The sequence below is a fragment of the Aristolochia californica genome, unplaced genomic scaffold (genome assembly GCF_029961685.1).
Source record: "Aristolochia californica isolate CCGP_79_NKW_82.1479 unplaced genomic scaffold, dmAriCali1.0.hap1 SCAF_12, whole genome shotgun sequence".
Classification (NCBI taxonomy): Eukaryota; Viridiplantae; Streptophyta; class Magnoliopsida; order Piperales; family Aristolochiaceae; genus Aristolochia; species Aristolochia californica.
The window spans coordinates 24,265,516-24,287,077 of NW_027181793.1; the positions used below are offsets into that span (position 1 = coordinate 24,265,516).

The 21,562-nt window shown below is 37.2% G+C and overlaps 1 protein-coding gene across 2 annotated transcripts; it reads left to right on the forward strand.

The window, feature by feature from the left end:
- Positions 1–1,718: 1,718 nt before the first annotated feature.
- On the forward strand, positions 1,719–20,490 carry LOC137945510 (calcineurin-binding protein 1). Of its 2 annotated transcripts, XM_068791435.1 has the most exons (21): positions 1,719–2,009; positions 2,115–2,189; positions 2,589–2,708; positions 2,791–2,831; positions 3,957–4,168; positions 4,426–6,239; positions 6,795–7,010; positions 7,120–7,719; positions 7,823–8,061; positions 9,715–9,925; positions 10,443–10,598; positions 10,681–10,838; positions 10,930–11,122; positions 11,469–11,863; positions 11,957–12,137; positions 12,230–12,459; positions 12,600–13,260; positions 13,496–13,553; positions 13,693–14,173; positions 19,596–19,863; positions 20,176–20,490. In XM_068791435.1, the coding sequence occupies exons 1-19, from the start codon at positions 2,007–2,009 to the stop codon at positions 13,944–13,946; spliced, it is 5,817 nt and encodes a 1,938-aa protein (XP_068647536.1). In that variant the 5' UTR covers positions 1,719–2,006; the 3' UTR covers positions 13,947–14,173; positions 19,596–19,863; positions 20,176–20,490. The 2 variants fall into 2 exon arrangements, with proteins under 2 accessions (XP_068647536.1, XP_068647535.1); XM_068791434.1 differs by lacking the exon at positions 19,596–19,863.
- The last annotated feature ends 1,072 nt before the right edge of the window (positions 20,491–21,562 follow it).

The window sequence follows — 21,562 nt, forward strand, 5'->3', positions numbered from 1 at the left end:
AACATCCTGTTAACTAACTTGTGCATATCTATTTGTTTGATCTTGAGTGGAAACTGTTAACAAAATTTACCAAGTAAAATAAAAAGATTGTTCACTTAACTTTTATTTTATTATCATACCTTAATTATAATTAGTCATTTTGATATTACCCGGCAATGTCAAAGGCTTATTATGCTTAGGGAATAAATATAAAAGTTGTGAAGCATGTTTCTACAAAGCATGGACATAAAGAACTTTAAATTAAGAGTATCGTTTTCACATAATTTTAGGATTTTTTCCTCAAAATTTAGCATGCCTTAAATGTTGGATTGTTTTTCACAAGTTTTTTAATCTAAGGTAAGCTAAAAAATATTGATTTTAAATATTTGCGACTAGTAGATTGGGACTAAAAGATTATAGTATTAATCTTAAAGAAATAACTAGGGGTACAAATAATATAACAACAAAATCGAATAAGCTGTTTATTTTGTTGTTCTTATCTTTAGTTGCTTATTTTGTTCGTATTTTGTACGGTTATATGTCACTAGTTTCTTATTTTGCACAATTACATGTTTATTCCACTCCTTTTTCCCCCTATTACATGTCGCTGTTTGTTTATTTTACTCCTTTTTCCCCTATTACATGTGTGAGTATTCTATTTCCATTTGTTTGCTCGTTTATTGTTTGGTTTGAAATGGTAAATAAAAGCAGTAATTAATATAATATTTTAGTACTTGAAAAAATAAATATATAATATCATAATATAATGTAAGAGAAAACTATTCGGGTTATTCGAACCAAATCAAGCTAAGCACGAATTATTCAGCAACTAGCTTGGTTCGATGCCACCCTTATCTCTAAGTGATGTGATGTGTTTTGCTTTATAAATCTATAATATATTTTAGTTCCACCATTAATTTACTACCTCTTAGAACTTTAACCTCCACAAAATATGTTTAAGTGGTTCGCTACCAAATATTATGATCATGATTTTTTTTATTAAACATAATGTGTAGTATTTTCAAATAAATATTTTATAGCATATAATATTTAAAGTTTTTTAATTAACATAAGTAGAATAACATATCAATTCTCGTACTGCTACACATATATGGTGAAAACTATTGTAATTTTCGACTTTTTATTTCCCTTGCTTTTGGTTGTAATCCTCGTATTTGATGGAATCCTTACCATTTTCAAAAAAATGAATGTAAAATTTAATCATGTGTGACTTATAATTCTCTTTGAAAATTTATATAATTTAAGTGATATTTAAATCCGTAATATTAATTTTATTCCAATTTAAATAATTTAATCTATCAAAATTGTGCATGTTGAATGGATGTATGTGCCTTAACTAACTAGTAGTATTTGTTAACATAAAGAGGTAGTCACCCAATGACATCTACTCATGGGAGCTCCCTCCTTTGTAATTTTATGGAAGTTCTACCCATTGTAAATCGGAGATTTTTTTTTTTATGTATTATGTATATTGTTTTGTGATTTAATTAAAAACAATTACTAATTTTATTTTTTTAAAATAATAATACAAATATTCTTATATAATCTTTGTTGTGTCCATTGTTTAATATAAAACATGAAATTCCTTATATGAAATTAGTATTTCAATGCAAATAAATTTATGAAATAAATTTATTTTTTATAAAAATTTAATTACTAAATGCTAATTCCTTATAGGCATGCTCCACTCGACATCGCGCTGCCTGAGCACTGGATGACGTTGGAAGAAGGGGCGACAGAGCGAGGGAAAAGCCTCTAAGATTTACGTTATTTTCACATTTTTGTACTAATAACTAGCAACATTAACATTGTTATATATTTTTTCCTACTTACGATCGAATTGTTTCCCGCTAAATATTTTTATGCGAGACCCCACTCTCGGCGCCCTCTTGGTTCTGCAAAGCCCTAGAAACTGATTTGGAAGAGCACCAGTAAGCCGATCGCTCTATAGAGTAAGTCGTGAGGATTACAGTACGTTGCCGCGTCATTGATTAATCTTGTCTGCAATGGTGGGTGCATAATTCAGCTCTTTTGGACTGATATTCATTCGAATTCTGATAATTTCTTTAGCATCTTTTGACGTAGCTGGCCTAATTGAGTTCGTCTCCTTACAGTTTTCTATTGCGGCCATCAATGACACTGATTCCGGAGGCCAGTGGGAACCGTTGGGCCCCACCAAAGAAGCTCAGGTTGGCTCTCCTTCTTGTATTTCGACTTGCTCTCAAATTTTAACAAAAGGGATGGTTTAGCTTTGGTCTCATTCTTCCTTTGTGCCAGGGTATGCATAAAATCTACAATAAAACTAGACTTAAAAGAGGGAGCAATATTAGTTTCAAACACTAACTAGGTGTACCAAGACGTGAACTTTCCTGAGGGAAAATTGGTTATCTATGTTTACTTTCTATTTATATTGCTCCAGTCATTTGGATAGTGGTTGTTGTAGTTGTGATGTCTGTGCCTCTCTCTCTCTCTCTTGAAAGCATGCGTTGTCTGTGCTCTTAAAGAACAATTTTAGTTTGATCTCTAGCTAGACTGATTGTAACCCTTATAAAATATGACTTAATGTTCAATGTGATTTATCTTTACAGGAGTTTCATCTTTCTCAAACTTATCATGAAGGGCTACTCCAGTTACAAGCAAAAAATTATGACAAAGCCCGTGAGCTTCTAGAATCTGCTCTAAAAGACCCTCTTATATCAAATGCGCAGGTATATTTGCTGTATAAAAACTTTCATTTTGTGGTTTTTGCATATTGATGTTTGACTGTTGGTTGTGCATGTTTCTCTTTAGATGGATAAAAATGTTTCGGACGGACATTTGTTACAACTCAGGTCTGTAATATTCTTTGCTTTATGCTCATAAAAGTCTTATTTATTTAATCTTATTTCAAGTTTACCTTGTTCCGAATCAAATGCTTTCATTGCATCCATGGATCAAATCCTTAGTCCTCTTATCTTTTTTGTAAATTCAATGAGAGTGACCGCTATAATTACATTGGTTTTTTGAAGAGACCACTACAGTCTGCTTATTTAATTAAACTAATGTGCAGTTATATCCTTTGTACCTCTGGGATCATACAGACTCCATAGTTTGAGATGTTGTACGAGTTTGGAATGCAAAACTTTCCTTTATTGATGCTTCTTCTGAATTATATTGGGGCTTTCAGCTTATAACTAAATGTAATCAGAGAGAAAAAAATTTTGGTGCTCTCCACGTTCATGGTATACAGATCCATGAACAGTTATTTTCTTGATTCAGTTTTTTAGTTTGAGCCTGGTGAAAACGTTGCGAATGTACAGGATGAAAGGAGACTTATTCTATTTATTGTTGCCACGTCTCATGTCACCACTGCTAGGGATGTAATAGTTTAGGGAGCTATTTTTTTTTTTCTTTGCTGTTATTATTTTGGTGGATGAAAGCGAATAGACTACGTGAGTCATCTCATTCTATAGTCAGCTTGGTTTAGTTCACTTTGTTCATTCTTTTGGATGGTGGTATCTCATGGATTTTTTTTTTTTTTTTTTTTAAGAATTGAATTGATGGCAAGAAGTTAAGAAACATTCACTAAAAAAAAAGATGTTAAGAAACAAAAAATGAACATGATTAAAAACAAAAGGGAGAAGGAATTCTTCAACCCCCAACAGGCAAAGATACCCTCTATCATACATGACTTTGAGGATCATCTGCAATGCAATTGACCTCCCTAGGACATGCTTCCGCGCTAACTATAAATGTAAAGAATTTTATCATATACATGCCATATACCTTGCAAGGTTCTAGTGCTTCTTTATTTTCATAATTGCCACATGAAAGCTACCACTGAGAAGAATCTTCCTTCTTTTTGGGTTGGGCAAGAATGTATGTTATTATGTTTATCATTACATGCTTGCTTCCTTTCCACTGTGTACCAATTTCAGCTTAGCTTTTTACTTTGCATTTTTTTCTCCTGGCTACAGGTTTTTAGCATTGAAGAATCTGGCAATTGTGTTTCTTCAACAAGGCTCCACACAGTATGAGAGTGCACTGAGTTGCTATCTTCAAGCTGTTGAGATTGATTCTAAAGATTCAGTTGTCTGGAACCAATTAGGAACCTTGTCATGTAGCATGGGCTTATTGAGTATTTCTCGGTGGGCATTTGAGCAAGGACTTTTCTGCAGCCCTAATAATTGTAAGAAGTTCTGTCATTGATTTTTTAATTATTATTATTTTTATTATTTTAGTTTAGGATCTTTCACCAAATTATAAAGAATTTTCGGAGAGGAGGGAGAGGTCCTCAGCCCTCTGCTATGAGTGGCTATCATAGCTTATGTTATCTTTCATGGAAGACTCTTTGCCCTTGATCTCTTAGCTATTGCTGCTTGAGTGAGTTCATTTCATTTTGTTACTTATTCGTTGCTGATAGTGGTCCTCATTTTGTTTATCTAGCAAACTGCATGGAGAAACTACTGGAAGTGCTTATTGCTATCAGAGATGAGGTGGCTTGTCTTTCTGTAGCTGAGTTAATACTGAGGCATTGGCCTTCACATTCTCGTGCACTGTATGTAAAAAACACCATCCAGGAATCAGAGCCAATACCATTTGCACCCCGTGGTATTGATAAGCTGGAACCTAAGCATGTCAGATTAAAATTCCCTGAGAAGAGAAAGCAAATGGATGACATGACAGAAACTCATGCAGCCTCCAAAAGGCTTAAACAAAACTTAGAAGTGCACCTGCGTGAAGCATCCTGGTCTGCTATTGTAGATGCCATCCTGAATATTGATAAATGTGCAGATGGAGATAATAAACGAACCTTGGAAGAAAACGGTGATATCAGGATAAACATAGTCTTGCCTTCTGGTCTGGAAAATGTTGTGGATTCTGCAGAAGGCAAAATTGGAGTGATTACTTGTGAAAACATGAAAGAAAAGGAAACTGGTATGACTGAAGAGCATACCCAAGAAAGAAGAAGCACACGTCTTGAGCGGCTTAGAAGTCGAAAACCAGGGAAAGAAGGTTTAGAATTTGTGAGCTGTAAAGATCCCACCAAAGTTGTACTGCAATTTCTGGAACCCTTTATTATGGATAGATCAGCCACAAAAAATCCTGATTGTGCTGGTAGAACTTGTTCAGTTATAGGTTCTGATATTATGACAAATTCATTGGACAATGAGGAGTCTGATGTTTCCAGGTTTGTCATGAAGACTTCCCATAATTTTGGTGCCTACCATTTGGCTCATCTTGTTTTGGAAGAGGTTGCGTGCAAAAGCCTTCCACATCAGGAGTGCTTTGTCAAATTTTTGGAGCTAGATAAGCTTGCAAGATGCTGGGGCCAGGATAGGACAGCTGAATGTAGCCTTTTCCTTGCAGAATTCTACTATGACTATGGTTCACATGCTTCAAATGAATCTAAGCGCTCACAATTGTTTTCTGAGGCATCATATCATCTCTGTAAAATCATTGAGTTTGTAGCTTTGGATTCTCCTGCATATGTGACTGATTCAGATATCACTAAGGAGAGGAACAATCTCATTATGCACTTGCAGTCACTTGTAGGGGCTAGGAATTCTGTCTGCAACAAAATCCAATTCTGGATTCGGTTTTTCTGGTTAAGCGGACGTCTCTCTGTTTTTTCTGGGGATAAGGACAAAGCTTGTAAAGAATTCTATGTTTCTTTATCACTTTTGAGCAATATTGGAGATGAGTCACCAGATATGATAGTCTCCCTTCCTCATTGTAAGCTTGTGAGAGGATTAACTGTTGAAAGAATTCTTCATGAAATTCACTTGTTAGATGTTGATTCATTTTTGAGGAAAACTACTAGTGAAATGAGTGAAAAAGAAACTGCTTCAGAGCATGTAAAGTCACTAGGACCCCTGCTGCTGTCCACAAAAGATGTTTACCTTGACTTGTTATCTTGTGCCTATAAAGAAGGTGGTGGGGTCACATCAGTTGAATTTTTGGCCTTAGATGTTTTAATTTCCTCATGTGAGAAGGCAAATTTGACAGAGATTGAAGTGTACTTGAATTCTCACTTGAGGAAACTACAGTTACTAACTTTTGGTGCAGGCATGGTTGAAGCTCCTGTTGCACTTAAAACTGGCCACAGGAGCCCAGTTTTTAAAACAAATTGTTCTTTGGAACTAGAGTTGGCCGAGAATGTTGGGAAGCAGTGGATCTGTATGGTTGCAGAGGAAGTTAGGGCAATATCTCAAAGTGCTTCACGGGTGAAATGTGTGATTGATCAAGGTGAAGTTCAGGTACGTTACATGTCTTTCTTTTCCCTTTCTGGTGCATGGATGTCAAAGGTCTTGTGTGTTAAGGGTAGGGGTGGGGGCAAGTTGGGTATGGGCTTGGTTTTTGAAACCTGTCCTTCCCCTGTGACCCGACCCAAACCCAAAAAACCTGTGATGTGGTTGGAAATCCAACCCCTTTCTCAGCCCGTTTCCCTATTGTGTGCCCACATCCTTGGCTCATCCCCATTTTACATAAATTTATAAATTTATTTATATTTAATATTTGTACATAAAATTTACAAAGAAACATTTTTTGTTTAAAAATAAAGTTTCACTGGTCAAGTTCGGGTTGAGGATGGGAAAACCCATTCCTGCCCCGAACTCACACGGGGCTTTTCCCCTTATCCCTCCTGGCAGGGTGAGGGGAAACCCCGTCCCTTGGGTTTTTGGGTCGGGTCGGGTTCCCCGATTAACTTGACCTGATGCCTACCCCTAGTTGAGAGCTACCCAGATGTTCCCACAGGCAACTAGACTTAGATGATAGCTGACATGTTATTGGAATATGATGATATGCCATAGGATGGTTTTGCTGCTCCACTGGATGCGATTGGTGAGATTCAATACCTGCTGCTTACAGTAATGTGCAATACCGTTGGAGTACTTCTCTACCAGAAATCTTCTGGGTCGGGACTGGCAAGTCATACTGAGCAACTTGAAAGCCGATGTTTTGTAGATGCTGCTATTGCATTCTGTAAGCTTCAACACCTGAACCCAGCCATCCCAGTAAAAACTCAGGTCCGTTTGCACATTTTTTTGAAGCAAGACTTTATACTTGTTGTCTTTTGTTAAGAAATTTGGTGTCATTTGGATTCAAGGGGTTCTCATCTAATAAATGGTATTGTAGGTTGATTTAATTGTAGCAATGCATGACTTGCTTGCTGAATATGGCCTTTGTTGTGCTGGTAAAGATAGTGAAGGGGAGGGAGGCATATTCCTCAAACTCGCAATAAAGCACCTTTTGGTTTTGGATATGAAATTGAAATCAAATCTCCACTCAAACAGGACGCTGGAATCAAAGGAAGGTGATCTGGATGTGTTGCGGACAGACAGTGCACAGGATGTGGGGATGTGTAAACTTGATAAAAGTGAATCTGGAATGCTTGAGAGGACTACTCCAGAACAAGCAATATTGGAAGTCATATGTTCTAATGAGCCTGTTGACAAGGATGAGAAAGGAGTGGAATGTGGACAAGAATGTACTGAAGAAAAGTTTCATTTGCCCAAAGAAGAGGAGGACAGCTGTGATGCCATTGAATGTGGAATTGATAATGCATTGAATCAGTGTTTTTTCTGCTTATATGGTTTAAATCTTAGATCTTCTCCAGATTCTTCAACTGAGGATGATTTAGCCATTCACAAAAACACTAGTCGTGGGGATTATCAGACTAAGGAACAGTGTGCGGACGTGTTTCACTATATCTTATCTTATGCCAAGGGTTCCTCTGTAAGTCCCCTAAATCACTTTTTGTTTCTCTCTCATGATTATCTTATTGTATTTATTGTTTCTCTCCTTTTATTTGCTTGAGTGACACTTGAGCTTGTCTCAGAGGTCAGGCTTGATTAAACTTCGTAGAGTTCTGCGAGCTATTCGTGGACATTTTCCTCAACCACCAGAAGATGTATTGAAAGAAAATCCAATTGATAAGTTTCTAGATGATCCAAATTTATGCGAAGATAAGCTTTCTGAATTGGCTGTTGGATCTGGTCGAGATCTGGAATGTATTATCAGTACAGTGTTTCCTGATGGGAAAAATTTCAGAAGTTGTGTGACATCTTCAGCTGTGAGGTAGAATATATTTGAAGCACAGTTTAATTTGTGTGACTTATAAGATGAAATTTTCTTTTGCAGTGCATTTCTCTAAATGAGGGTTTCAAACCTTATTAAATATGTTTCTTTAGTTTTGATATGCCATAAGCTTGCCATTTAGAAAAAAAAATGTTGTAAATCTTATTAAAGTTGGACTGGTTACCCCTAGAATGCCTAGCTGAATTTAGGAGGCCTCTTCCCAACTAATAAATATAGAATTTTTTCACGTACAAAATAATGTGGGACTATTCTATTTCACATGACAATTCTTACTCCTAAACAACTAGCTTGAGACATGGAGTGCATGTATATTTGTAGACTGGTGTACTTTTTTATCCATTGGAACTCCCCCTCATTTCCTGGCCACAACTGATGACAGGGCTCAAGACATGGAGAGCATAAACATATGGACCATAGAGAACAAACTCAGATTTCACATAATAAAAACATGAGTAAGGGTTGGCTTTGATACTATTGGAACTCCCCCTCATTTCCTGGCCACAACTGATGACATCACTTAAGACATGGAGAGCATATACATATGGGCCATAGAGAACAAACAGACTTCACAGAACACAAACAGGAGTGAAGGTTATCTTTGATATTATGCTACCGTTGGACCTGTTCCTCCTAAAATGACTAGTCAAAGTAAGGTGTTCTTTTCCCAACTTATAATTGTAAAATCTTTTCAACCCAAACCAGTGTAGGACTATTCTCCCACATGCAACAACCCTCATTCTCACTCCCACATATAATTATAGATTGGTAGACTGTTTTGCCAACCAAAAGGTCTTAAGAGCGTGAGAAAGGACAAACAGGAAAAAATTAAGTAAGATATCAAGACCAGCAAATTAAGTATAAAATGACTTATTCTTAATCACTAACTGTTGATGTAGAACTAAGCGACGTGGTTATTGAGTAGAGACCCTATTTTATGCTAATATAGATTAATGGTTGTGAATTTTTTTTTTTTTTTTTTGGGGGGGGGGGGGGGGGGGTGGGGGGGCACTAGCTAAGCACCAGCAGAAGGTTTACAGCAAGATGTTGACAAGAACTCCCATCTTTAAAAAGCCAATCAGCAATAGAATTTTCCTAATGATTGACATGAGACCAAGTTATAGGGGGACATGGTGCCATGTCCATAATACGGAGAAACTGCTGCTCAAATCTCCACTGGTGAGGAGCAGTCCCATAGTCCACAAGAATGTCTTCTTTGGAGTCTCCATTCACAATTATGGGGGCTATGAGCTCAGAAGTGGTAGGATCGGATTCCTGCTGAAATTAATCTTACTCGGATCTTAATTTCAAGAAACAAATTTGTATTGATGTCTCATTGTAGTAAAATATCCAAATAAAGATTCTAAAATTGTTGAAGTATATGAGATATTTTAAATTGGATGTGAGTTATTTTAAGAGTTGCTCCACAGAAAAGAGATTATCCACAGTACTTTTGTTTTGGGATAAAATTAACCTAATGAATCATCCTTATCCCTCATTTTACTTAATTCATATAAGTAGTTTGCTGATGGACAAGATTTTGAGCATTAACTAATCATATAAGTTGTCGCTATAAACCTATGTTTCCATATTTTATGCCACTTCATTTATTTGGTGTCTAAAAATAATTTGCAGCAATTACCCATATTTGGATGTGTACGGGAACCTATATTATTTGCTAGCCCAGGCTGAGGAAATGACAGCGAGTGATAAATGGCCTGGCTTTGTACTTACCAAAGAAGGGGAAGATTTTGTTGAGCAGAATGCACACCTGTTCAAATATGATTTACTATACAACCCCTTGCGCTTTGAGACCTGGCAGCGGCTTGCACACATTTATGATGAGGTAAATTTCGTCCTTGTGAAATGTTAGATACAGGATACAATTCATTTGATGATGCAGTTCCTTTGTTTGTTCATTATCACATTTTCAGACCTATAAAAAGAAATTTCTTAAAAAATCCCTATCATTATTTTAATATTGGTTAAAGAAAGAATTTCTATCATTATTTGAATATTGGTCATACACCCCCTGAATACCCCAAACTTTCACCAGATTGAACTCAAGATGTCACATATAAACCCTCTCAATATGGTCATTTAGCCAAAGTTGTACTCGTGTTGGTAGAAAAACTTTGAATCCTAAAAAAGTTGATTTGGGTGCACCAGGGATTTGTAAAGACTCCATAATACTTGATAATTAAATGATTTCTTCTTAACCAAATGGTATTAGCACACCTATTCACTGTATATTTCTTTCTATTTTCTGTTGCACAACACCTTGTTGAATCCTTCGGAAGGCTTGGTCATTTCCAACAAAAAGTCCAAATTTTGGGCATAAAAGTTCTTTGGTTTTATGGCAGGAGGTAGATTTGCTGCTCAATGATGGAAGTAAGCACATAAATGTTGTAGAATGGAGAAAACATCCTACTTTTCCTCAAAGAGTTGAAGCCAGTCGAAGGAGGGCCAGACGGTGCTCATTGATGAGTGTAGCTTTGGCGAAGAACCCCTCTCAGAAGGTTTTGCTAGGATCAATTTAGTTTGAGTGGCATTTACATTTTGATTTGATGAGTAATTGACCCCAAAATGTGGTGTTTCCAGAGCCAGATGCATGAGTTACTGGCACTAGTATATTATGATAGTCTTCAGAATGTTGTACCATTTTACGACCAGAGAACTGTAGTACCAGTAAAGGATGCGGCTTGGATGACACTATGTCAGAATTCAATGAAACACTTTGAGAAGGCTCTTCACCTCAAGTGCTTTAACTACTCTTTGACTGTACCTTCATTGTTTTGCTGCGTATTTTAGATAAATTTGATGAAGATGCACAACTGTTTTTATTCTCAGGCCCGACTGGTCCCATGCATTTTACTTGGGAAAACTATGTGAAAAGATGAGATGCTCCAAAGGAGAAGCCTTTGTGTACTACAGCAAAACAATCACTATGAACCCATCTGCTGTTGATGCTGTCTACAGAATGCACGCTTCACGTTTGAAGTTACTTTACAGGGGCGAGCGGAAAAATTTAGATATCCTCAAGGTAAAGCTGCTTTTTTTTCTTATTCTATGCAACCTATGGCTGTTTTTTTTTTTTTTTTGAAATCCACCTCAAATTGTGTTACTTTTTTTATATCATTTTTTTCATTGTTAAGATGTTCTTTTCTATTCCTGTTATGGTTGACAGGTGCAATTTTTTTATTTTTTTTTGTTGGTCAATTTCACGTATTTTGTTAGTAGCAATTAGATTGTCCCTAAAGGAGAACAAAATATGCACATCAAATTGTAACTTGAGAAATTGTACTTCATTCAACTTTGGGTTATGCCGATATACTTGGTGTTACCTCTTTTCTCTTCTCTCAATCTAGAGATTTGTTTCATCATGCCAGGTTGTTGCTGCACATTGCTTTAGTCAGTCAACAAAGGACAAGGTACTGAAGAATCTTGGCTGGACTGATGACATGCTGCATTGCTCCTTGGATGTTGCAAATAATAGTAATGAAATGAATTGTGAAAAAGGAGGAGATGAACCTGACCTTCATACTGTGGCAGATGCTTGGAACATGCTGTACGATGATTGTCTTTCAGCCCTTGAAATCTGTGTTGAAGGGGAGCTCAAACATTTTCACAAGGCAAGATACATGCTTGCCAAAGGACTGTACAAAAGAGGGAGTGATGGAGACCTTGAGAGGGCCAAGGAAGAATTATCATTTTGCTTCAAGTCCTCTCGGTCTTCATTCACGATTAATATGTGGGAAATTGATGGGATGGTAAGAAAGGGCAGGTAAGATAACTCATGTGACATTTTTTGTTATCTAGTTGTGGGTTTTTGCTAGTCTCAGAGCAAATATGATTTGCTTTACCCTGGGATTTTCAGGCGGAAAACCCCTGGTCTCAGTGGAAATAGGAAGGCTCTGGAAGTTAGCTTGTCTGAGAGTTCGCGGAAATTCATTACCTGTATCCGACAATATGTCTTGCTCTATTTGAGTCTCTTACAGAAGTCTGGGGACTTTTATACTCTTGATCGGGCCTACTGCTCTATTCGAAATGATAAAAGGGTAAATTTGAAGGAAGCCATAATACTTCTTTTTGGTGTTGAAACGACAATTTGTCTGACAGACTTGCTAACATCTTTACTTGTTCTCTGAAGTTCTCGTTATGTCTAGAAGATATTGCTCCTGTTGCTCTTGGGAGGTACATTCAAGCCTTGGCTGCATCAATCAATAATGCTGAGTCACTTTCTTCCAGTGGGCCAAGTTCTCGTGAGCATCAGCTGGATAGGATGTTTAACCTATTCATAGACCATTGTAACTTATGGGCAGATATAAGTTGTTTACCAGAAATGAGGAGCCAAGAGTTTTCAGAGAGTGCCCTCTACTGGTAGGTCATACTATTTTGTCGTTTTTAGTTTGTTTTAATTATTATAGTCATTCTTAAAACGAAAATTTATTGAGTGCTCTTGTGAGATTATAGATATAGCCGGTTTAGTTCCTTCTAACTTGGGTTGCCTTTTTTGACAGTTATATCCATGAATATATCCAGTCATTGGAGAGGTCAGCTAGACTGGACATGCTTGAAGCAATAAATGAGAAGATCCGAAAGCGTTTTAAAAACCCCAAGTTATCAAATGCTAACTGTGCTAAAATCTGTAAGCATACTTCTGTTGCTTGGTGCCGTTCTATCCTAATCAGCTTGGCTCTGATCACACCAGTGAATGCTGAAGATTCAAGTTCCCAGGTTCCTAGTACGGGGGCCTTAGAATATGGAGGCACTCTACTCTACATCGATCTACAGACCAGTGACTTATGGAGTTCTCCTTTTGAAGATATGATCCATGTGGAGGGTCTTGACACTAAATGGGCCCATGTCTTGAATAAACTCAAAGGTCTCCACATCAAGCAAGTTGCAGAAGAAAATATTGAGGCCGCTACCTCTCTACTGAGATCTGCCTACAGCTTCTATCGGGAAAGCTCTTGTGGAACACTTCCTTCTGGGGTAATCCTTTACACAGTGCCCTACAGGTTATCCATTGAAGAACCACGTCCTTCACCAGGCATGGAGGGAGTTGAAATCCTTGATCTTAGCATCCAACGAAAGCTTCTATTGTGGGCCTATACACTTGTTTTTGGTCGTTACTCAAATATCCTGTCTGTTGTAAAGCATTGCGAGGAAACTGCAAAGGTAACTATGTTGTGCTCTGATCATTATTCCTTTTAGTAGATGTGCTATTTGCATTTAAGGGCAGAAAAACCTTTGGGGCCACTGAAGTGCAGTGATATTGAAAAAATCCATGGCATTTGCTATCAAAGTAAAAATAGTCTTGCCATTTGTTAATTCAGAGGGGTTTCTTCAATAATTGGAAATGGATGCTAACAGCAGCTTAATAATCTTACGTGGGCGTTTTTATATTTTGTAGTCAAAGATTAAAAGGGGGGCAGCCACATCTTCTGCTTTGGCATATTCAAGCCTATCAGGTTATTTATGTTTGGAGTTGTTTTTTACTTTGGTAGCCTCTTTTATCTGTCTCATGTGTATCCTAAATTGGACGAGACACCAATTCAATTTCTTCAGAACCTTATTTAGGAGAGACTAATTTCATTTGAAGTATTTCAGTGGTTCCAGGTGGTACAGGGAAAGAGAAAACTGGCCAGAGTGAAGTTGGAGAAGTTGTGGATAACCAATCCTCTAATATGTCATCTACATATCCACTTGAAGTGGAGGGCTTGCATGGCTCAAACAGCGAACCTTGTTCCGTTGATACAAAGAAAACATTGTCTGCAGCTTTACCTCTCCAACAATGCAACAACAGCTCCAACTCTGAACGGAAAGCTGAAAACACACCCGAAGGAGACAATATCTTGACTTAAATTGTTTTTGCAAGCTCTGATTACATAGTGATGTGCAAAATATGGCAATTTTCTGGACTGGTTTGGATCCATGTATGCTTGAGAATAAAAAATTCATGAAGAAGGCAACGAAAGACGTGATAGTACCACAGAAGGAAAGCTCAAAGACGTTAACCAAGGCTTGATGATTTAAATGTGAATGCACTTTGGCTTTTTTTTGCGGGTGTCTCAATATCAAAGTACTGCAGGTAAGGACTTCACTCATTCTAATCAACCTTCCTCCAAGTTGGTCAAAGATATTTCATCTGTGGCTTTTCAGATATTTCATCTTCAACTTAGTTCTTTATGAGTTAAATAATTGTTGAAGGGATTCAATCTAGGTTGGTCTCATCAGATGTATTCAGTCTCACTAATTTTGATAGCAGAAGGGTAGTCTTGTTTAAATATTTGGCAATGTAATGCTGAAGATGAAATATGGTTCTCTCTGCATGCCTTGCTCATATCCCGTAGTGTCTTTGGCTTGAGTGCAATAACTGGAGATTCAATTCCAAATTCGGCAACCTGGAAAGTACGGTCTCTTGCGCCGTGGGTATGATCTCTAGCTGGCTCCACACCAGGAAGGAATTTACCCCCTTGGCTAGTATTTTCCTTTGTTGGAATTGGTGTCTTCTGGCCTATATGGTGGGTCCTCAGAAGATTCTGGCCATGGCAATGTGGGTGCCTCTCCCTAGTGATTACATTAAGTTGAACTTTGACGGGAGTGCTTTGGGTTACCCCGGGCTGGTGGGTGCGGGTGGAGTCTTCAGAAATCATAGAGGAGAGATTGTTCTTTCCTATGCGGGGCCGGTTGGTATTGCTGACTCCAACACTGCTGAAGTGACTACCCTTCATCATGGATTGAAGATTTTCAAGAACTATCTTCACGGGAAACTGTTGATTGATGTTGATTGAAGGGGACTCAAAAGTTGTCATTAGTTGGTGCTCAAGTTCGGCCTCCGCCCCTTGGCGGCATTGGCCAATTATTTCCTCTATTGCAGATATTGTAACCTCAATTTCTTGTACACGGAATCCCATTCCTAGATCAGCCAATTCCTTGGCTGATAGGTTAGCTAAATTTGGAAATCCCAACAATCTCTCATTGATTGGGACGGTTCCCCCTTGTCATCTTGCTCTTTTGAGCCTATTTCAAAAAAAAAAAAATGAATATGGTTGAAAGATAAGGCTAGAATATGAGATTCCAACCACTACTTTGTCAACTCTAGGAAATCCTGGTTTCAAGTTCCAAGGGAAAGAATTTGAATTTTCTTGTGTTGTTTTCAAACTAGTAGCAGCCAGCACGAGAGAAAAATCCATTAAGAAACTATAATAGAGGAAAGTAGTAGAGTCTAATTACAATTAAACTACCCTTGTTCTAAGTACACCCAAACTCTAACACTTAAAGATAAATCCTAACATAATTAAGTAACTCAACATAAATAGAAGACTAACATATCTAAAACACCTTTAAACTGAGAATCTTCTGTGAGACCTTTTGTGAGACTCCTGTAAAATTCCACCATATTAATTTTGGCCTTGTGAGACTTCTTACTGTGAGAGTCCTGTAAGAACCTTCCTTATCTTCTCTTCAATACTCCCCCTCAAGTTGGGAGGTAATGGCAGTGATCCCAACTTAAACCAAATAACATAGATGTAGTAATAAGCTCCTCCATCACGCATCGACTCTCAAAGGTAGAAATGGGTGATAAAACATAAGTCGAAACCGAACTCGAAGGATTTCCAACAAATATAGTGATAATAATCACTAAAGTGGGTAATGTCTGTCATTCACAAGACGACGATAAAAGACCCACGGGTACTAATAAAAAGTCTCAATGGACTTAAAACACCCATATAAATAAAAGGGACCAACCAAAGCAATGCTTCAAAAGGGTTTGGCCAAAGGGGTAAGTGGGAGTAAGATAAAGGACGGTAGGAGTAAGTGAGAGTCAGATAAAGGACAGTAGGGGTAAGTCTGCCAAATAACAATAACATGATAATGGACAGCTAACTTAACTAAAACACCTTTAAATTGAGACTCTTCTGTGAGACCTTCTTTTGCGAGACTCCTGTAAAACTCCACCATATTAATTTTGGCTCTGTGAGACTTCTTATTGTGAGAGTCCTGTAAGAGCTTTCCATTTTTTTAACACTCCCCCTCAAGTTGGGAGGTAATGGCAATGATCCCAGCTTGAACCAAATAACATAGATGTAGGCTCTGATACCATGTAAAGTTGGGTCCAAGGCTCATCCCAAAAAGATTAGCAAACTTAGATAGCTTCTTTCCCAACTAATAAACTCAAGATCTTTGTACTTACTAGTCCATGTGGGACCATTCTTTAACAAGAAGAAAGAGAAACATTGGGGCTCTATCAACCAAAAAGAAAAACTTTTATTATTTTCAAAACTTGTTCAAAGTTACAACAGATTCACGTTTTTATAGACTCTAAAATATATGAAGACTTGCCAAAATAAGTAACATCACCAGAATAGAACTTTCATAGGACTATACCCAATTAAAATTGAATTCTGACTTACTAAATTGAAAACCACTTCTTGGAAAAGAATTCCAGCAACTATCTGAAATAGAAACTTCCAAGAATGGACTTAACCAATTTTGGAACTTTCCTGACTGACTACTAATAAAAAGACTTGCTAACAAAAGACTTTCTCTAAAGAAAACTCTCCTAGTTAGGACTGTAGACAAACTAGGAATTTATTTAAACAGGAAACATGCTGACTTATCCCTAATAGGAAGTACCAAAATAGAGTACCTTTCTAATTTTCGTAAATAAAACAAATTGTATTTGAGTTTTCTTTTCGCCTTGTTTTCTTCCTTTTTTTATATATCTTCAATTGCTTTGGATGACTTTCTTCTTGCACAAGTAAGCCATGTTCTACATCATCCACTCTCCCTTTTTTTTTTTTTTTTTTTTTTGTGAAAGATGTATTTGTATTAATAAGTGAAATTAGAGTAAAGGGAGACATCATTCACTCTCCCTTGAAAAGAACTTGACCTCGAGTTCTTAGTTTCAGCTTCATGGTTGCAATATTAGGGTGATAGATGTGTGATATTGAATGTAAAATTGTTTTGTAACTCCACTTCAACTTGCTGCCCATTGTTGGATGGTAGAAACAAGCAAAACTTATCTTTTCTTCATCAATTTCCTTCTCAAAGTCTGTAAAGAGACAGAGAATATCTTTAGACTTTTCATGATCCTTTAGTCCCTTAGTAGGCAATATAGTGAGTTTCTCCCTATTGAAAAAGGAATAAGTGTTTCTCCTGCCATTATGTATTACCTCTCTATCAAGTAAAAGGTGGCATGCATTGATGGAAACAAAATCACACCATATTTGTCTTTATACTTGTCTCTAATACCAAAAGTAACAAAACACCTTTTTTGAGACTGGTACCCTACTAGAAGTATTCAAACATGCAAGCCTGTAAGGTTGAGGATGAATTTTTGTTTTCAAATTGAGCTTGGTAACCACACCTTGAGAGATAATATTGTTACAACTCCCTGAATCAATAATCAATTTGGCAGTGTGATTTTGAAGAAACTAAGTGGTGATAAAGATGTTATGACGTAACCAATTCTCTTCATCTTTCTTAGGAGTAAGAAAAAACCTTCTTCTTATCTTCTCATCAAAGATAGTTGGGGACTATTGTCTTTGTTCCCAAGGTCCATTAGTAGCTTCTTCCTCTTCATTTCCATTTTCATGGATTAGGAGCTGTTGCATTGCTTGTGTACATTGGGCTTTGTGATGATTTGCCTTTCCACCCTTAAACCATGCATCGGTAGGCTTATCTAGAATGGGTCTAGGGGCTGGAGTTGAAGAGGATGAGTTGGGTTTTGAGGATGAGAATGAAAGATGGGTCATATAAAGTGGTGGATCATGAGGTATGGGAGAGTTAGATGGCTGAAAGAAAGAATGGCAGTTTAATGCTCTAAAAGAAGAGGCCTTTTCATCTTCTTCAACATATAAAGCTTTGGTGAAGGCTTCTGAAACATAAGGTAAGTGTGAAATTGTACGAGAAATTGTACAATAAGAGACTATGAAGAGAGAAATTGAAGGAGAGAAGAAGGAAAAAGAAGAGGGGAAGAGAGACTTCTTGAGAAGAGTTTTGTTGGGGGTTGTGCTCGACCCCTCTCCTATTTATGAAGTGAAGAGTAGTCAAAGTACAAAAAAGCCCTTACATACTTAAAACACTTAAACCCTTATATCTCCCAATTTACATAATCAAAATACATGAAACTAAGCCTAGTGGCATAATTAAACATGTAGAATAAGATAATGTAGACTTCAGAAACATCTGCTAATGTAAAAAGACCAAAATACCGCTCATTAGATTTTCTAACAGTAAGCATACATAATTTCCTATAGGTACACATTGACAAACCAATTAATTTTGTGTCTACCCCAATTGATTCCTTTCTAGCTGGGAAACAAATTTCATACCTTATGTGGGTTTGTGAAGTCTTTCATATAAGACTTGACGGTAGTTGAAGGTAAAAAATCCTCCCGTTAGCCTCTTCATCTTTGATGATGTAGTGATCTCAGGCTTAAAAAGTTAGTTTCTGTGGTAAGTTGTGGCTTGCCACCATACACGGCTTGGCTCTTTCATCTGTAGAATTACTTGAGCAACTTGTTTATTAGGTGAGACCTTGAACTTGAAAATTTGTTTAACTGTGGTCACCCAATTAAGGTAATCTGCAACATTAAGATTCATTAAATTCAAGAACCTTGATTTTAATTCCACTCTTTGATCGGTTTTTGTATGTGTGTGGAGGATTGTCTTGGAGGTGTCTTGGGTGCTGAGTTGGTGGTCTTGTAACGGAGGCATGTCCTTGAATTGGAGTTTCAATGAAAATTTCTTCTTTTTCATAATCTCCAAGTCCTACGATGCCAACCCATATTGGCACCAGTTGTTGTAGTGGTTTGTGACAATTTTTTCATGAGTTTGAATTTGCTTGTTATGTCAGTCTTAAAACTTCAAATCTGATCTTGATATGCTCTTCATGCTGGTTTTTCAAGATCTAGAGTCTTGGCACTAGCTTTTATTAGACAATAGCTCTGATACCAAAATAATGCTGAAAAACTGATCAAATATGGTTGATAGGTAAGACTAGAATATGAAATACCCATCCACTACTTTTCCAACTCTTAAGAAATTTGGTTTTCAAATTCCAAGGAAAAACTTGAACAGATTTACCTATTTATAGACTCTAAAAAAATTGAATTCCGACTTACTAAATTGAAAACCATTTGTTGGAAAAGAATTCCTCTAACTATCTGAAATAGAAACTTCCGGCATTGGACTTATTAAATGTGGAACTTTCCTAAACTGACTACTAATAACAAAACTTGCTAAACCCAAGACCTTTTTAAAGAAAACTCTCCTACAGTGGACAAACTAGGAAACTATTTAAAGTGGAAATATTCTGACTTTCCTCATATAGAAAGCAACAAAACAGAGTACTTTCCCAAAACAGTAACTTTCTAGAAATTGAAACCACCCTGTTTAAGTCTTAGATTTCCTTTCTTCCTTTCTTTCTATGTATCTTCAATTTCTCTATATGACAACCATGTACGACACCAGATGGCACACTCAATATTTTTTTCTTGCTGTAGGTTTTGTTGTCTAAACTGGACCTCTGCCACCTCTATTAGAATTAAAAGCTCAAGTTTTTCAAGTAAAAGAATCGTGTGGGAATGTTGAACCTTAATTTTGATTCTTTGAATTAAAGCCAAAGTTGTACAAGTGCAAGAACCGTGTGTGAAAGTTGATGGTAATTCTTTGAAGCTTTTCTGCATGGTCAGTTATTGTGACTGATCGGAGTTGTTGAAATCTGAATGGACCTGAGTACTTCCACCTAATATTTGGAGGTATTTGCGTCAGGTAACTTTTCCTCTGGTAACTGCTTTCAACAACTTACCTGCCAGGTTTATGCAATCTGGTGGCCGTATAGGTCAATTTTATGAATCAGATCCTCTGGATTGAGCTTTAGTTTTAATGACTGGTCATACTGCTGACCAGTTACCTCGATCCCTTCAATTGCAGAGCGGTTTGATGGAGGGTTATATTTTTAAGTTTTTCTGAATATTGACCACAGTAAGCATGAAAAAGTCTGACAATATCATGTTCTCCCTATGCCTGGCATTAATCGTAGTTCATGTTGAATCTGGACAACTCTGATCTGATTTTTTACAGGACGCCGAATCACCAGACGAACCTTACAAGCCTGGGGAAGGGTTTCATTGTGGCGAGTTTTCTGTTATGGCATTAACATATCTGGGAACTTGTGACCAAAGAAGTTATCTTTAGATCACCAATTCAGTGTTAAATTCGTCAGCTTATTTGAAGCACTGGATTATCATCTGATGTAAATAACAAGATTACCTCTTTGTAAGTATAAAAAGAGATAAAAGTCATTCTCGTGAAGACATTTAATGTATCTGGTAGACTTGAGACGTTCAAACATCCAAAAGTAAACCCATTAGCATTTATTTTTTTCCTCCTTTAGGCTGTAACTTTTTCCTTTTGTTTGTTTTTATCGTCTTTTATATTATTTGTAAGACAAGGAAACTACCATAACCTTTCAAACTGGAACCTATCCAGCAAATGAATGCCTTTTGGCAGTTGTGTACTTTGATTTTAAGTCTAAGACGTAAAAAAGAAGAAATATAGATAGGTATTTTAGTATCTTCAAGACGAGGGACTTGCATCTTAAAAAAGAGAAGGGTAGAGCACAGATGGAACTCTCCACCCCTCTTTCCCATCTCACCTTGCCTTCGTTCCCCTTTTAGCTGATGAGCTATAGAGAGGCTTGGGAGAAGAGGAAGAGAATTGACCACCTAAGATTGATATTCATAAATTGAACTTGTGAGGTAGATGCTTCACTGTTCCATGCGGCTAAATAAAACGACACTTTGGGTAGTCATTAAATCATTAACCAGAACTGTGTCCACGACAAAGCGGTGCAGTGCCAACAACAAACTAACATCGATGTGGTTTTAGACCATGATGGGTAAAGTTCAAAACGGATAAAACAGAACAGAATAATACGTAACGTCTTATGCATATCAAGTTTTGGAAGATTGGATATGTTTTAGGTTCTTAATTATTAGAAAGATTCGATGCGGAGCACTAACTTCACTGATTGCTTGCAGGAATACTAGTTTGTGTAATAGTCCGACTCCGCCTGAAACGCGCCATGTGTTCATCCGATGACCAGACCAGAATGAACCAAAACAATGGGCTCCCCAATTCTACACATCATAAAATTCCTGTCTTTTCCCTGTGATGCGGTTTTTGAATACTAGACTTCACCGCCCACTGGAAAGAAAGCAGGCGACGGAAGACGGGAAACCATCCCACCAACAGCGACATGACCACTTGCAATAAATGAAGAAATGAGGAAAACAGCGTCGACTGGCCGATAATAAACTGTTTGCTTGTTTCCTCATTCCCCAGAGTTAAAATAAAGGAAGAAAACGGAAGTAGGCAGAAACACATCAAATCCAATTTAATAATAGAAACAGGGCTGAGGAGGAGAGCCTAAAGAACCATCAACAGGCAACAGGAGTGCAATTTGACC

Excerpts from the sequence above, each read along its gene's own strand:
- LOC137945510 (XM_068791435.1), top strand. Across the intron at positions 7,720-7,822 it reads CTTATGCCAAGGGTTCCTCT|AGGTCAGGCTTGATTAAACT; the intron begins GTAAGTCCCCTA and ends AGCTTGTCTCAG. Across the intron at positions 11,864-11,956 it reads GGGATGGTAAGAAAGGGCAG|GCGGAAAACCCCTGGTCTCA; the intron begins GTAAGATAACTC and ends TGGGATTTTCAG.